Source organism: Cucurbita pepo, chromosome 8 (genome assembly GCF_057944985.1).
Source record: "Cucurbita pepo subsp. pepo isolate OVF chromosome 8, ASM5794498v1, whole genome shotgun sequence".
Classification (NCBI taxonomy): Eukaryota; Viridiplantae; Streptophyta; class Magnoliopsida; order Cucurbitales; family Cucurbitaceae; genus Cucurbita; species Cucurbita pepo.
The window spans coordinates 3,007,518-3,025,735 of record NC_141805.1 but is presented as its reverse complement, the minus strand read 5'-3'; the positions used below and the strand labels follow the sequence as shown (position 1 = coordinate 3,025,735).

The window sequence follows — 18,218 nt, the reverse complement described above, 5'->3', positions numbered from 1 at the left end:
AATAAAGTAGATACAAAACTCTTCAACAAATTACCATAATGAGAAAGGTAAGAACTTTCAGTAAAATATAAATATATTGAATTATATATGAACGTGAAAATGATAATATAAAACGTATGCAAAAAAATTTGAAAAACTGGAATCGTCAATGAGAACTATAGATGAAAACATTGATAAAAACAATGTCGTGAACGACTTTTATACCTAGGTAGCAATTAGACTTACGATCATATGATGGTAGGTATCAATCAACTTATCTTAGAAGATACATTCACCCGTTGAAAACGAAAGTGAGTAACCTAAACTAATCAATGTAAGACGAGTGACACTAACTGGTTAAAGAAAAAACCACTAAATAGACGAGAGTCGACACAAGGATTCATTAATGAAAAAAATGTCAAATCGGGAATATATGAAGCTAATATTTTCTAAGAAATCATTCGAAAAAATAACACAAACGAAATAATAATCCAAGCACGAAATAAATTTAGAACTCAACTCGAACAAGAACAAGATTCTTTGATTTTGACATCTAGTAGAGAATCTAAATAAATTGACCAAAACAAATTCTGATTTCACTTTGCATCAAATGGAACAAACAAGATCACTCATAAATTGTTTTCGGTTTCCATTTACGATCGGGAACGATCGTTCATGACCATATCGAATCCTCAGTGAAAACATTTTAGAGAAAAATGCTAGAATATCAAAGAATTCCAACAAAGAAAAAGAAATGTAACCAAAGTAGTGATGAAATAATGTAATATAAGCATTCAAACCAACCTGAAGCCAGCTGATGATATTGAAATAAAAGCACCATTGGGTCACTTGACTTGAATACTCAAGGCTGGATTCTTTGATTTCAGCTGCAAAAGAGGAAATCATTAACCACAAACAAACCTTGCCAGAAATGCTTCAGTAAATCTTGGCTAGCCAGGGTTGAAACTTGGTTCTTTCGTCCCGATCGTAATCAACCCCAAGAGAAACATGCCTCATCAGCTGCTCGCAGCTTACAGCCATCCTTCAAAACCCGACGACGTTGGATATCGGGCTGGTTGAACTCCTGCTTAAGATATTAACAGAATAATGTGCAAAGAACAACGAAATTCGATGTTTTTTATGAATCAAGACGAAGCAACATTCATGTCTCCATGTTGGAACTGAACAGAGAGCCATCTAAGACAGACATTCTTACAAGATTTAAGTGGAAAATTGTGTAGTCAATAAGAAGCCCTGTTCATAAGATTAAAACGAAACAGCAAATAAGGAATCCGACGTCAATGGCTACCGATCATCAGAGACAGGACACACACAAATGCACTCAGAAAGCTCATATATCTCAATATGCGACATAAAAGGTAACGAAGGAAGTCTTCAAGGGTCATGACTGTGGAACGAAAGCAATGGCGTTCTAAAGTGGTCGTAAACTCACTGGAAAACAGGTAGGGAACCGAACTCCGAGCTAAGGACAACATTTATATAGACAAAACCCTCTTCAAACAAGGACATGGATTATCAAACAAGTAGCTATAAACACAAAATTCAGAACAGCTGACCTCATAACTCGAACAGCCAAGATTCGATGTAAAAGCTAAATTCAAGCATATAGTCATTGATGCTTACAGATTCAATGGAATGCATAAGAATCCTCTTTACATCTAACATAAACAAAATAGTGATAATTCTGAAGAACATTTAAATAAAATGTCAACACATCACAGAGCTCTCCCACTCGTTCTTCTAGTGGAGGGGAGAGACCAGAGATTTGTACAGATAGCAGCCTATACATCCTGCATCTAAAGCCAGCCCACCATGAAGTATACATAAGAGAATCGAACGTCTCGAGTTATCGATCACTGGAATATAGAGAGCAGAAAGTGCAGAAATGCACAAAGTAATGTGTGACAAAGCATATCGAAAAGAGCTAAAAGAGAAAAAAGAAATAAAAATATTACCACGTATCCGAATAAGTAACGGAACGAGATTGGATAGAAATGGTCAGTGGTATCAAAAAAATTTGAAGGCCCAGACCAGGGGTAACAAATACTGTTGAGTAGAGTCTGTGTAGAGTAATCAGTTAGCCAAACTTTACAAAAATACATTGAACAAGGATGCCAGAATGCTCACTTGAGGCTTCGATCTCCTGTATACATAATTTACAGTCCCCCGTCCCGATTCCAGCAGAGGGAATGTGCAAGTGAGAGAACTATAAGCTCATGACTATACTAGAGAAGGTCACGGGGCTCTTCGAGAGCTTAAACGATTTCCCCGTGCTTAAATCCACTATCTCCACAATCTGCATTAGAGTCTAGATCACAAGGAGAATCATACCATTTAGGGTTCTCGGGGTAAAATCCGTCGACATGAATACCGACAAGACCTACATCTGCCACCATGCTCTCGTCGTGTCTCATGGGCTTGATGAGTTTTGTATCCTCACAGCCGAGAATGTTTTTATCGTTAAAGTCAGTGCATTTAAACCATCTTTCGGGTTTGCAAGGGTCGCTTGTCAGTTCTTTCGGATTTCTACAGTCGGTCCTCATATGGTCCTCCCAAGGAACAACGTCCCGCAGGGAGTGGCCAAAACTGTCTACGTTGTCCTCGATCAATTCACCATCTTTGCCATCCCCATATAAACGTTCGTGATGGTGATTGCTCCAATGTGCCAAATCATTCTCCCCATCTAACACGTCGTCTGAATGAGGCTTATCTGCAAGCAACTCGATTGGCTCCAATTTCTCTTCCCTTATACTCCTAAGTTTATTTAAAACATCAAACAAATCACGAGACACTGAACCCAATAGCTCGTGTGGGACCTTCGTAAGTTTCCCTTCTAACAAGTCGAGCTCATTTCTCACCTCATGCACCTGCTGAAAGATTGAAAGCTGCAAATCTCCCTCATCCTTCCCCATCAATCTAAATCCTTCAGTTTCCATTTCATCAGTCACCCCATACACTGTATCACGATCCATTAACAGGCCACCTTTGTGTCCGATCACTCGATGCATAATTCTCGCATTTCCATCCAGTGGCCCGGGCTCATGCCCCGAATGCACAGCATACAACTTAAACACCGCCATACCCTCATCCAGATACACAAAGGTCTTGTCCTTGTCATTGTAATTGGTAATAGGTACAATGGCCCGAATTCGGAATCCACACCCGCATCTCTTTGATGCATATGGCTCTCTTTTCAAAACCTTTGCCTTCTTTGTAGCAGGCTCCCCTGCCCTATGACAAGCATAGTCCTTAACCTCCGCCATGAAAGGCTTATACCTAATATACTTCTGCCTAATGCAAAGCACCACCTTATGTTTAGCAGCCAATTGTTGAAGCTTGGAAGGCACTTCCTTTGCAGGCACCTCCAGAGTATCCGTATACTCAAACTTCCGACGCTTACTCCTCGAACCCGACGCGGAGGAGGCTGAATTACAAACATGGCAAGCAGCAACACAAACCCTAATGTAACTCTCAGGAATCCCATAAAATTTAGCACCTACAGTCCAAACCTGCTTAATTCTCTCTATGGTTTCCTTCAACCCTAAATGTTTCAAATCCGTATCTCCATGAAAACTCGTAACAATGTCCTGCCATTGACTAATATGTGAAACGAATTGCTGAGTATTGTTCTTGAAACAGAGAAATTCGTTACCATTTTCGTCGACCGTCGCCGTGAGTTTGTCCTGGATTCTCTTCCACGCCGTAAGATACGCGGTGTCCTCGTTCCGGTCCTTCCACACCGTCCGCCACGACTTGAGAACGGAGCGCGACGTGGCGAGGCGTATTTCACTCGGCGTCGCGAGGCGGTTCTCGAGAATGCAACGGATCATCAGCGAGTGCGATTCTGGATTAAACGTGTAAAACTGAGACGATATATGAGGCTCCGGCGAGATATAGAGAGGTGGTTCGTGAATATTTTGAGAAGTCGATGTAGGGTTCGGAGCGAGTTGACTCAGCCAAGTGGAGTGAGTCGGCGAATCTTCAGATGACGAGTGGCTTGGAGACGACGGAGACGGCGACCGGAAGAGCACGATTTCCGGCAAGGAGAACGTCGGCTCACCGTGATGCGAATTCGAAATGGATGGCTGAGATTCAATGATCTGGTTCGCAAGTGGGTCCAGGTCATCGTGTAGACGGTGGTGATGGAAGAGATCCTCTTCAATTTTGCTCGGATTCATCAGGGAAGAAACGGAAATGGATCTTTCCGAGGAAGAACAATTCTTCTGTGCAATGGTTTCTCCCTAAGCTTCGTCTGTCATTTTTGTGAAGCTTTCTCTCTCCTCACACTGTGTTTTCTTTCTTCTGTTCTATCTGGGTTTCTCTCTCATCTCTTCTCTCTATCCCTATCTGTTTCGCTTTGCTGTTCTGATTTGGAGTTCGAATTTTTTTGGAATTTTTGGTTCATAAAATTCAATTAATTATAACACATTCCTTTAAACTATGTTTTGCTTTTTTAAGACTATGTTTTTAATGCAATTAATTATAATACATTTATTACCGCTTTCATTTACCCTCCCTAATCTTGTCCTGTTTAATTTACCGCTAGTAGATATTGTTCTCTTTATATTTTTCCTTCTAGATTACGTCTACTAGGGAGAGGCGTCCTCACTAGTGTCACGGTCATGCTCGTCCAGGGCATGTTGCCCATGGCCGCATGCCCATGACAAGTCAACCCTTGTCATGTCTTTTCATTCTAGTGTTTTTCCTTTGTAATTATAGGGCGTATGACGCCTCAAAAATATCATGTCTAGGCCTGCCAGACTTAAAATGGCTCACAATGTACTATAGGTGATATAACTACCCAAGGTTATATATGCTAACCCAAGGTTATATATGCTAAGCCGTTGTTATCTTTCTCTTGCTTGCTTGCTTATATAACGTCTCTTTCCAAAATCTCTCTTTCTAAAATCTCTCTCTCTCCTCGTTTTCTAAAACCTTCTTTTAAAACCGAGGCTAGAGGCTCGATCATACGTCGCTTGGCCGTAGGCGACGCAAGAACAATTGGCTTAAGCTCACTTGTCGCTGGAAAGTGAGTGCCACACAATCGCTAGTCCACTGCCTTCGAAAGCGCGATTGTGTCAACTAGCACACTGCTCGGTGTTTGGCTCTGTTATCATTATAACGATTCAAGTCCACCGGTAGTAGATATTGTCCTCGAAGTTTTTCAAACATGATTGTTGAGAGAGATTTCCACACCCTTGTGAGGAATGTTTCGTTTCCCTCTCCAACCAATTTGAAATCTCACACATAAATTTGAACGAGGTCGGGGTCGGGGTCGAAGACGAGATGAGGAATATAATTATCATTCCTGACCTCATTTAGCTAACGGGGAGAAATATCTTCTCAGTTACTCCTTCATTCCCCGTTTAAGCGGGGATTCCCTACCTAGTTCGAGGTAAATTAAATAGATATCTCTAATTGAATTCTCTCACCTGCACATCGACAATCTTTTAAAGTAAGATGATTCTGTTAGACGAACACGACATGATTCTGTTAGACGAACACGACTCTCCACAATGGTATGATATTGTGGATTCCCTACCTAGTTCGAGGTAAATTAAATAGATATCTCTAATTGAATTCTCTCACCTGCACATCGACAATCTTTTAAAGTAAGATGATTCTGTTAGACGAACACGACTCTCCACAATGGTATGATATTGTCCACTTTGAGCATAAGCTCTCATGGCTTTGCTTTGGGCTTCCCCAAAAGGCCTCACTCCAATGGAGTTAGCATTCCTCACTTATAAACCCATGATCATTCCCTAAATTAGTCGATGTGGGACTTCCATCATCCAACAGATTCAATCGTGAAAAAAAAAAAAAAAAATTTGTCCAAAAAAAAAAAGTGATATATTGTTTTCAAGCATATTTAAAAAAAACATCAAAATAAAAAGGGTGAGATTCTCCATCACCAATAATAGACTCAGAAAACTTGATTAAAATATATATATATATATATATATATATATATATATATATATTATTTTTTAAAATTAATTATCGCATTTTATTGTTATCGGAATGTTTAACCTTTATGTATCGTTTTTAGGTTTGATTTTGTATCGGAGGGTTGATCGACCTATTGGTATGGTTAGCTTATGATCCATGATCATCCTTATCTTCTAGAACTGTTGATAGGTTGGGTTGAGTAAGATTGGAACATTTTTTTTTTAAACTCAACTCAATTGTGAATGGTCAGTCCAAACAAATTTTATTAAATGATAAATCTAACTCAGCCCAACTCAACCATAAATTTTATAGCTTAGGTTAGTTCGTGTGGTTTGGACAATTTATTCAAGTTTTTGCTTTTAACCACAACCCAAAAACAACAACAACAAAATAGAGGCGAGTAGACATCGGATACCTAAACGGGTGGGTTTAAGTAAGGATTTACTCATTATTTCAAATTGAAGGATAATTGAGAATCCCGCTACCCATATGCTTAAACATGACATCATCTCTAAATTTGTCGTTTCTCATTGCATCGAGATTAACACTCGAATTTGAAGTTTAATTTTTGGCTTTGTGTTTGCTTTAAATTCTCGGGTTTCTTTTAGCTCTGGTTAATATAACATCAAATTTAAAAATGTAAGATATGCTATAATTATGTAGCATCCAGTAACTTTCTTGGAGTCGACGTATGCATAACATTAAAAAACTGTATACTTCCATAAACAAAAAAAAATATCACTATTTATTTTATTTTAATGTTAATAATTTCAAAATAAATTACTAATATTTTAAATAAGCCTTGGGCCTGAACAGAATCCGGCCCGGCAACGAAATCTATTTGGGCCTTTAATTGGATTTGGAAGAAATTTTGGGCCAAACCCGACTAACATTTGGGCCTATGCATTGTATAGGCCCACTATAAATATAACACAAACAGCCTTTGTAAAATAAATAAGTAAATAACCTAATTTTAAATTTTTCATTTCAAACTAATTAAAAAATAATAATTATAACAAATCAAATAATATATATATATATATATAGGATAAAATATAAATTTTTATTCATAAATTTTTTTTTGACTAATTATCTCGATTTGGTATTTGGCGATCTCGATATTTCCCTACATCCCTATGACGCGACTCTAACTCGAAGTTTTTTAAACTGCTTCTGAAATTGAAGACTGTCCATACGAACCGATATAAGCACGAGTCATTCTAGTATGTTTTGTTTTCACTCACATATTTTATCCGAACGTATAATTTCTTCCAATTAAATACGTCCCGCTTTTACATAGGATTTTATTTCTTTTATTTATGATTATTAAAATTTTAAAAAATGCAAAATACCCAAATAATTGAATTATTAATAATAAATATGCGGGAAGCTGACCGACATAGTTCAAAAGTCTCTTACTCTTGTCTTGCCTAAAATATAATATCGCCCATTTCAAGCCAGTAATTGTCAGTCGCCATAAGGGGAAAATATAAATAAATAAATAAATAAATATTATTTACTCGGTACTATTATTAGTCGCCAAAAGGGGAAAATATAAATAAATAAATAAATAAATAAATAAAATTTACTCGGTATTATTATTTTCCGATTTTTTTTTTTATTTATCGTTTCAAAATTGAATTTAATATAAAAATGGTAAAATTTAATAAAAGTTGATAATATTAACTAAAAAACGAAAACATTAAAATAAAAATATTAATTAGTTTATTTTTAATCTGAAAATAAAATAAAAACAAAAAACAAAAACGTTTCTTAACAGTGCTCCAACACCAAGCATGTGATATCTTATGATGTCTTGTAATATTGAATAATTCAAAATCTTAGTCAAAAGTATATAAAAACTATAATAATGGCATTTTAGATAAATACTAATTAATATATATATATATATTGAATCTGTAAAATAAAAGAACGGGGAATTTTGTCAAAATCGGGACGTTTTTAAGGATTTTCTTTAAGATCGAGCTAACCCTGGAGAACAATGTCTGTGCTTAATCGAATTGTTTGAGTCAACGTTAAGGTTGTGGTACTCGACCCTTTGGGGTTGTCACTGTGGTCGAGTTTCAAAGGTCCAATTGACCCTCGCGGTTTAGGTCGTGTCTTTTAAAACGGTTGGACTAATGGGTTTCGGCTAGTTGACTTTTCTCTTCAGCTTAACTTTACTCACATGTATATACCATTAAAACCTTTAATTGTTATAAGTGTATTAACTCGCACTTATTACATATTTTTTTTTTAAGTTTAAAGTAAAAATATTATAATATGTAATAAATTTTAACTTTTACCGGGAAGGGTAAAATTGAGTTTTTTTTTTTTCACCGGTTTAAAAGATAAATACCTACCATATTAAAAAAATATATTTGAACAGTATTAACCACGTGAAGAAAGTGAAAGAGTCTAATTTACAGTTCACTATTTTAACAAATATAAATATTAAAATAAATATTTTTGTTGGAACATTTATTATTATTATTATTATTATGGTTTTCCAGCTGTACTTGCTTTAACGAAACAAATAAAAAATTAGAGAAACGATAAATAAATAAATAAAGAGAGAAGAGAAGGATTGAATAATGGAAAAGTTATAAATGTGAGACAAAATTGGTGCCTAAAAAGAAACGCCAATTAAAAATAATTAATTAATTATTTTAACATAAATAAATAAATAAATATAGGGGTTGGAGATAGGGCGGGAAAGCATGCATGCCCGCTGCGGCACCCCTTTATTATTATTTTTTTTTTAATTTTTTTTTTTAAATAATAATATAAATAAATAAATAAAAGGCGGGAGCGTTGCGAGGGAATGTTTAAAAATACGGCATAAATTTTGGGCGCCAATGTTGGAAAATAATAATGATAATAAATAAATACTTTTTCCATTAAATTAAAATTTATTTTATGAAATTTCTAAAAATTTGACTTTGAATATATAAATTACCCTAATTTTCTTTCAACATGGCTATAGAAGCGGAAGGTTAAATTCGTAATTTTACTTCAGGACCAAAATGTGTTTCTGATCAAGACGTGAGTAGTATCTCGAGTCGACATAACGTAAATATTTAAGAATACTTCATCGTTGAACCCGTCTTTATTATGATTATCGATTTGTATGATTTGACAGTACGTGGAGAGGAAAACTCGAGCCTCTTGCTTATGGGTCGCAATGCTCGAGCGTTGCGATGGAATATTTAAAAATACCGCATAAATTTTGGAAAATAATAATGATAATAAATAAATACTTTTCCCATTAAATTCAAATTTATTTTATGAAATTTTTAAAAATTTGACTTTGAATATATAAATTACCCTAATTTTCTTTCTAACATGGCTATAGAAGCTGAAGGTTAAATTCGTAATTTTACTTCAGGATCAAAACGTGTTTTTGGTCATAACGTGAGTAGTATATGGAGTCGACATAACGTAAATATTTAAGAATACTTCATCGTTGAACCCGTCTTTATTATGATTATCGATTTGTATGATTTGACAGTACGTGGAGAGGAAAACTCGAGCCTCTTGCTTATGGATCGCAATGCTGAGCGTTGCGATGGAATATTTAAAAATACCGCATAAATTTTGGAAAACAATAATGATAATAAATAAATTACCCTAATTTTCTTTAAACATGGCTATAGAAGCTAAAGGTTAAATTCGTAATTTTACTTCATGACCAAAACGTGTTTCTAATCATGACGTGAGTAGTATCTGGAGTCGACATAACGTAAATATTTAAGAATACTTCATCGTTGAACCCGTCTTTATTATGATTATCGATTCGTATGATTTGACAGTACGTGGAGAGGAAAACTCGAACCTCTTGCTTATGGGTCGCAAAGCTCGAGTGTGTAATTTTACATTAATTAAAATTTAAAAGAATTAAAAATTTAAATTAAAGCATATAAATTATTTAATTCTTTTTAAAAGTATAAGATGAAAATGACTCATGAAATACAAGAATTAAAAAAAATAATAATAAAAATAATAAAAGTAAAAGTTAGCTATAATTACAAAAGATTTATATTGTTAAAAAAATCTTATAAATAATTTGTTATTTTATTTCTATTTTGTAAGATTTTATTTGGATTTTCTTCGCTTTATATACAATCATGTTATGCATATTCCGTCTTAATTTTTTAAGACACATTTAACAAAGAAAATAAAAATAAAAAAGTGATATAATTAAGTATGGAAGCATATAAATATAAACTAAAATTAAATATTTTCGTATATATTTATTATTATTATAATTTTTTTTTTTTTAATTGAGGACGGTTTCAAAATGTTAATTTATTATTATTATTATTAGAGATAAGAATGAACGAAAAAAAACCAGATAACTACAAATTTTAATATTCAAAAAACAATATATTATATAGTTTTTATTAAGTATTGGAAAAAGGCTTTTTTTTTTTTTAATAATTTAAATGGCATGTTATAAAATTATTGAAGGTTTAATTTACGAATAATCCAAATTTAAATTCAATTTTTAGCCATTATACTGTATAAAAATAAATCAAAATTCTAGATGTCGATTTAATTTGTGGGACCCACTCCAAATAAGGCAAGGAATCCCCTTAAAATGAGGAATGAAGGAGGAGGGTGAGATTTCTCTCGAATTTTGCCACTTCTCACGCATGGCGTACTCTTTACATATAGTTATAAATATATTTAAGGCACAATAAATAAATATAAATAAATAAATAAATATATATATATATATATATACTAAATATAATTATGTTAGAAAATAAAAAAATAATTAAAAAATGAAAAATTGATAGCAAAGAGTCTCGCATTGATCCCGATAAACTTTACGGTAACAAAAATTGACATAAGAGGCGAGATGGATAGAAGGACTTTTCCCCACCATATAGACATTTTTAATCTAGCTCGAGAAAAAAAAAACTATTATATTTTTAATTAATCCGATAAAAATAGAAAAAAATTAGATAATAAAATAAATCTCAATAAATAAATAAATATATATATATATATATTTTAAGATATTTTTGGGGACACATGTTGATATCAAAATGCATGGGATTTTATTATTTTTTTCTTTTTAAAATAATAATAAATAGTTAATTTAAATAAAAATAAATAAATAAAACTCGTGAATACAGGTGTTAATTTAATGCTCAACCACCTATCCGACACCCCTGATTTTGTCTGTATTTCCATTTGAGCTTTCTTCCAATCATGTCGCTCCACCTCTCCGACCCCATTTGTGACACGTGTGGGTGTTTTTTTTTTTTTTAATAAATAAATAAAGTAATAAAATTATTTAATTTAACGTTTCGATTTTATCCTTTAAAAAAAAAAGGAAAAAGAAAATGGCATTTCGATTTACATGGCAAGTTATTCTATCTGAAAGTTGCCTTATTAATTAATTCCACAATTTGGTAGGTATCCGTTACATTTTCCATAATATATATTTTTCACCCTTTTTATTTTTATTTTATCAATGTATTCATCTTTTTTTTACCTAGTTTGCATCGTAATTTTTTTAAATTTTATTTATCAATTAAAAATAAATAAATTTACTCTTTTTTATTATATATATATATATTTATTTATTTTACTTTCATTTGCTTTAAAGAGTAAATTATTAAACAAAATTTGACGAGTTGAAATAATTAACCGAAATATGAGAGGTTTAAACGGTTTTCTTTTACTTGGTTTCCGAGCTTTTTTAAATTTAAATCGATCGGGACAGTTACTAAATAAAACATGTTTTTTGTCGTTTTTTAAAGTAGAGAAAGACATTCTGAAGGTTAACGAGATAAAGAGTAATGTTTTTCAGTAAAATAAATAAGTTGCTCGGGATAACTTCAACTGCCCCTCTCGTAACTCCTGTAGCTCACTGATTCTACATACTTTAAAATCTCGTAAGCGGAAGTAGTAAACAAAATATTCGCACAAGTCCCTTCTCATCACTCCTGTTGTACGCCCTTGAAAATTCGTGAGTATTAGAAATATTTTGTAAGAAATTCTCTCGTAAATGTTAGATATACGTACACGTACGTAATAGGTTACTCACTAATGACCTACCTTTAATTAGGATTGTCTAGCTCGACCCTAACTGTCACACAGAAACCCTAATCAATAACCCCCTACATGATTAGGAACATTAAACGTGGGCTCGTTTTTGTACGACGACCTGAATCATACGAACTTCAAAATTACGTGTGTTTAGCTTGGAACGTTAACATGTTCCGTAACATCCTGATCATATTTTTATTATTTTTTATTTTTTAAATAGAGATTGTGCAATCGAAAAAAATTAAATAAATCAACGTGACAATTATGGCATATTGTGCGCCAATTATTATTATTATTAAGAGTAAAGTAATATCCCGGAGGCAAAATCTCTTGAATGTGTCTACAATCATACTAATAATCTTTACTTTGTTGACTTAGGTCCACGCTCTGCAGCACAGCTCTTCCCTCACCCGCCGGTGATGTAATCCAGTCCTCATTTTTCCTCTTTTCTTCCCACTAAAATAATTTATTATTTTAATTATTTTACACAATATACACAATATTTAACCCACAAAATTTTAAATAGTTTTAATAAAATAAAAAATTGTCAAACATTAATTAATAAATAAAGTAAAATAAATTTGACAAATTTACTAATTTTTTTAAAGTCGGGTTCAAATAATAATAATAATAAAAAAATTTATTGCCAATTTGATATAATTAATATACGGTAATGTCGTGAAGTCAATCTCAATACGACAAAAGGTCGTTAAACGACTTTTAGAAGATCGAAAAATACTATTCATGAAATTTAACGAGAATAAAAAATATATTTTAAAAATAAACCCGTTTATTTTTTTTTGAAACAACTTACCTAAATTAATAAAATTTGAATTTTCACGGAAGAAAAAAAAAACGTTTTTATTAAAATTTAAACAAAAAATATTTGTTTAGAAAAGAAGACAAAATATTTATATATTTTATTTTGAAGGGAATAAAAAATATATTACATGGAAAATGAAAATATTGTAATTAAAAGTAAAACAACCATGGTAAAAACGGAGAATTACAGTGGATTTGGATGGCAATTTTGGTAATTAAAAGAGAAGTGAAGGGTAAAAAAGGGAAAAAGAAATTTAATTTGTTGGGAAAAAGACAAAAAGCGGGTCAGCGGCACCAAAAAGGTCGGCCCGGTAACACTACCGTTGCTGCCTTCGCAGCTTTTAATAGAAACAAAATTAATGTATTTTAACAAATTCGTTTACTTTTCTCTCCCTTATTTCACATCACTTTTCTTTTTTACGTAATTTTTTAAAATTCATTTCTTTATTATTTTCCATTATTATTATTATTATTTATTATTATTATTATTATTATTATTATTATTTTACTTTTTTCTTTTTCTCAAAGTCATCAATATATATAAATATATAATAATAATTTTTTCCGGACGCCAAAATTTTCATTAACCAGATTGTAATTTTATAGGGTTTAGCGTTTGATTATTTTAAAAAATACCAAAAAAAAAAAAAAAAAAAAAAATTCTTGATTTTATAAAAATAATTTTAATTTTTATATTCTCGATTTTCAACTTTATTTATTTATTTATTTATTTTTATATAAAGAAAATTTAATTTGTTATTTACTTCGCTTTCCTTTTGCTTTCCCAAGTGGTTTGTGCTTCAGACAGCTCTGGGCCTGGAACCACTGGCCGGTCGTTACTTTCCGGCGGGTGTTATTTTCTCAGGAAACAAACAGATTTTCTTTTTGTTCTTCTGAAATCTAGCGATTGTTTGTTCTTCACTGGTTTATCGGAAAATTCCGTCAGGAAAAAGAAAAAAAAAAAAAAATCTCCTGAAAGGAAAACGAAGTCGTTTAGTGCACCACTGTGGAAGGAAGTTATTTCTGTCATAGGTCGTGATCTTTTGCTTTTCCGTTGAAATTTCTCTTAATTCTTCTGTTTTTCTGTTCATTTCATTGATTTTTGTTTGTGGTTTCCTTTTTGATTTTGTTTATAAATTACTATTTGCTCTAAAATGTCGATGTTCATTTTATTTTGAATTTCTGTTGGCTATTTTCTGGAGTGTTTTATGGTTCAGTGTAAGAGTTCAGATCGTCGAACGGCGGCGGAAAGTTTCGTTCCGGAATCGGCGGTGTTCTTGAACTAACTTGCATGATCCTGTAGAGTGATATCCATTATTTTAGTGATGTTTTTGTGCGTGTTGCAGAAATTGATTCTTGAAGTTTCCTTGTTCGTGTAGTACATCGCAGATTGAAGGGTTTTTTTGTGTGTTATTGTTTAATTTTGTTAATTTTTTTTTAATTATTGACTGATCTTCTTCTTCAAAGCAGGAATGAGCATCTAAATCCTTCACTGAAGAAACAGAAATTGTTTAAAAAATAGCAAAAGATTTGAAGTTCTAAGCGATGGAAGAGAGAGAGGCCATAAGTACAGGAGTAACTGTGATAGGAGCCGAAGCTCCGTCGGCTTATCATGTGGCTCCGAGAACCGAGAACCCGCCGCCGGCCGGTGGTTCTCCCACCGTCGCCGCCACGCCGGTCAGCGTTGGGTTGCCTGCTAGTGGAACCACAGGGAAGAAGAAGCGAGGCAGACCTAGGAAATACGGCCCGGATGGAACGATCACCATGGCATTGTCGCCATTGCCGATTTCGTCCTCAGCTCCGGGGGCCAGCGGGTTTTCCATTACCAAGCGAGGGAAGAGCCGGTTAGGCGGCTCCGATTTGAAGCAAAACAAGAAAATGGGAATGCAATATATAGGTAATGAGAAACCAAAGCTGTTTTCTATTATAGCTTTAGAATTTCCATTGATTCCTTATAATCTTTGTTGGGTTTTTCATCAGAATTTGCAGTTTGCTTCACTTTGTGTGTAAGATCGAGTCGTTTTCGAGATTCCGTCTCGTTCGAGTCGAAATGCTACTCTGAATATCATGGAAGATTATGTAATATCTTCCTCTAAAAAAGATTCCCATTTGAATTTTGCCTTACAAAATTCACGTGGGACCTTGCCTGTTAGGATATGTCCTTGTTCAACTCATATAAGATGTGTACGGCTGCTTTTATACTAAGATCTGACCTTTTTGAGGCTCATGGAATATTCTTCTCATGTAGCCTTTTTTGGTCTGTCAGTTCTTCAAATTCCTAACAAAATTGTAATGTTTTTTTTGGTTTTTGTTCTTTACTAATCTGTTTGTTCTTCGTAGATTCTTGATCCATAAATGGGGTTTTGATGGTTTTAGGTCGTAGATCTTAAGTTATGTCGAGCGATCGAGCTTTTCTCGGAGTTATTTTTAAGCGTTACTTGGGATATAGATCTTCGTTACATGAGCGATTTCGGGTAAAAGTAGAAACTCGTTTAGCTGGATTGGATAGTGTTGGAAGTCATCAATTAGCTGGATCAGTTCATCTTATCCGAACTTTGTTCTGCATGGAACATTAATGATGATCGTTTAGAGTATGTGAAACCCGAAAAAGAAATGATCGAGTCCACCTTAAAGTATAGGTCAATTCCAATTTAAAGCAGTTTAAACATCTTCCTTGTTAGTAGATAGTCTTCAATTGAGAATCTTTTGGGTATTTATAGTAGGTCTTGTTCTTGAATCTTGTTTAAATTACTAAAATGTCCTTTTAGCTTCGTGATAACGGTTTATATCGTCATCGTGTCGTGCATCCAGCTACTTTTGGATTCTAGCATGTGTTAACTGTAGTAATTAAGGATGATTTAGCTGCCACCATTTGGCTCATCTCTTAGGCTTGAAATCTCTTTCTTCTTAAGAGTTTCAGCTAAGTGCTTTTGATTGGGAGAGAATCTGATTGAAGAAACTAGTCTTAGATCGTTTTCTGGAGTCTATTACGTTAGAACTCGGCTACTAGGATCATTAAGAAGAGAATACGACTGAGAAAACCCAAGTTTCTAGCATGATCACGATGATTTACACTTAGTGTGCCTTGTGGTTATGGCTTCTCGATGAACCCGGGATTGAATATCTAAACACAATGAAAGATGAGTTAACTGAAGTACTCGATCACGGTACCTAGTTCGAGATATTTGTTGTTCATGCCAATCATTTAGTAGTAGATGAGCTAAAAAGGCAAGTAATCTAGCGTCACGGTCGGTCGGTCGGGTTTTCCATTTTCTTCCTTCCTTTTATAAAGTTTCAGTTACTTTGTTGTCAGGAGAGTTTTCGCATTCTATTTATGGAAACGAGGGTCGTTTTACTCTTTCTCTAACGACTGGAAACTGTGGAGCATCGTTCGAGTTCTTTGATTTCTTCACCTTTTTTGGGTTTTCAACTGTAGATATTCTGAAATTATATTTGTTCTCGATCAATTATTACAGGCCAATGGAATGCATGTAATGTCGGTACAAACTTCATGCCTCATGTCATCACGGTCAATGCTGGCGAGGTATGCAGTATGCTCGTTGATTGATTATCATTCATGAAAATCATGTCTAACTGTGTAGTCTCTTCAGTTTCTGGTATTTATATTTCCAAGCCATGAGAGTGGTCGTGGTCGCTCCTGTTCTAGTCAAACCGATATCTGTTGAAATGTTGTTAAATCTTCTCGGACGTGATAACTGAATTACGTACTTTTTCGTGTTTTATTTTGGATGTTTGGCTGTTGAAAAGGATGTCACTATGAAGATCATATCGTTTTCTCAACAAGGTCCTCGAGCAATCTGTGTTCTTTCTGCGAATGGATTAGTTTCAAATGTCACTCTTCGGCAGCCCGATTCTTCGGGAGGTACTTTAACATATGAGGTACGTCAAGTCCACGAGTCTACTGGCATTATTTCTGCTGTGCTTGTCAAATCTTCAAGAAGTTCAATCCATTTTATATACGATGAAAACGCGAGACTGAAAATTCGAGATCAGAGATGGTCTTAAATTGTTGTTTCTGTCGAGTCAATTAATAGGGATTGTACATTGGCAGGGTCGTTTCGAGATACTTTCCTTATCTGGATCATTCACTCCTTCTGAAAACCAAGGAGCGAGAAGCAGGTCGGGTGGGTTGAGCGTCTCCTTGGCAAGCCCGGACGGTCGTGTTGTTGGGGGAGGGGTAGCTGGTTTACTGATAGCTGCAAGCCCTATACAGGTACCAAGCTTCCTTCTTACATCATTTGAAAAGGCAAAACTTGTAGCAGCATTTCCATAGAATATGCTTATATTCTGAACCTCTTCCTCTAAACAGGTTGTGGTAGGGAGTTTTGTACCAACCAGCCAACCCGATCCGAAAGTAAAGAAACCGAAGCCCGAGTTGTTGTTAACTGCAGCCCCTGTTGCTGCAGCGCCAAGCACGACACCAGCCACCACCGTGCCTACTTCCTCCAATGCTGATACAGACGACGGGTTAAACGGTAACGGTCAGCAAACTCCTGAATCCCAAAAACCAACTACTTTCCCTCCTGCTAGTTTCGAGAGAGAGCGAGACGATTGGGGTGCTGCCAATACTGCTGTGCTTTCCTTGCAGGAGCCGAGAAATACCGGTACCGACATCAATATATCGCTGCCAGACTAATCTATTTAGTTTCTTACCAAACAATGACCACAGTGATCTGATCTGATATGATCTGATCTAAGCTTTGTTGTTTTTACCAAAATTACCATTTGAGATTTGATAATCACCACAGTCAAAATTAGGGAAAGTTTTTACTATTAACTTTCCATTGTAAGTTTCACACATTTTTCTTAATCATGATCAATTAGGGACTTGTCTGATTTAGTTCTGTTTTTCTGCTCTACCTGTTATTAGGATGTTGGGTGTAATGAACGAAAAACCTCTGCTGTTTTTTATTTTTTTTTAAAAAAATTATTTATTTGCCTATTTTTGATAATTTTCTCTTTGATGGAAATATTTGTTATTATTATTATTATTATTATTATTATTATTTTTTTTTATAAAAATTATTCTGTCTGAAGAGGATGCTGCAGATTTTGTTTTGAAGTGCCAGGTTATTTCTGTTCCTTTCTTATTTTTGGATAGCCTCTCCCTCACTCCATTGTTTTTCATGTGATAAATGCCACCAATAGCCAATGAATGGCCTTCCACGTGACTCGGGTTTGTTATAGGTCGAGTTGGGTTAGATTAAGACTTTCTCGGGCTTGTTACAAGTCGAGTTGGATTAGATTAAGACATTGCTCGGGTTTGTTACAGGTCGAGTTGGGTTAGATTAAGACATTTTTTTTATAGATCTAGTCAAATTTTTTTTTATTTAAAACTTAACTCAACCATAAAATGTTGG

The 18,218-nt window shown here is 34.2% G+C and overlaps 2 protein-coding genes across 2 annotated transcripts; one reads left to right on the top strand and one right to left on the bottom strand.

The window, feature by feature from the left end:
• Nucleotides 1–1,585: 1,585 nt before the first annotated feature.
• LOC111800555 (uncharacterized) lies at nucleotides 1,586–4,385 on the bottom strand. The gene is made up of 2 exons (XM_087126580.1): nucleotides 1,956–4,385; nucleotides 1,586–1,856 (listed from the first exon to the last, which is right to left on the bottom strand). Exon 1 carries the CDS (start codon nucleotides 4,176–4,178, stop codon nucleotides 2,256–2,258), a length of 1,923 nt encoding a protein of 640 aa, XP_086982706.1. The 5' UTR covers nucleotides 4,179–4,385; the 3' UTR covers nucleotides 1,586–1,856; nucleotides 1,956–2,255.
• A 9,216-nt stretch (nucleotides 4,386–13,601) lies between these two features.
• On the top strand, nucleotides 13,602–17,772 carry LOC111801216 (AT-hook motif nuclear-localized protein 7). The gene is made up of 6 exons (XM_023685242.2): nucleotides 13,602–13,869; nucleotides 14,308–14,734; nucleotides 16,314–16,381; nucleotides 16,606–16,737; nucleotides 16,910–17,071; nucleotides 17,168–17,772. The coding sequence occupies exons 2-6, from the start codon at nucleotides 14,383–14,385 to the stop codon at nucleotides 17,492–17,494; spliced, it is 1,041 nt and encodes a 346-aa protein (XP_023541010.2). The 5' UTR covers nucleotides 13,602–13,869; nucleotides 14,308–14,382; the 3' UTR covers nucleotides 17,495–17,772.
• Nucleotides 17,773–18,218: the final 446 nt, after the last annotated feature.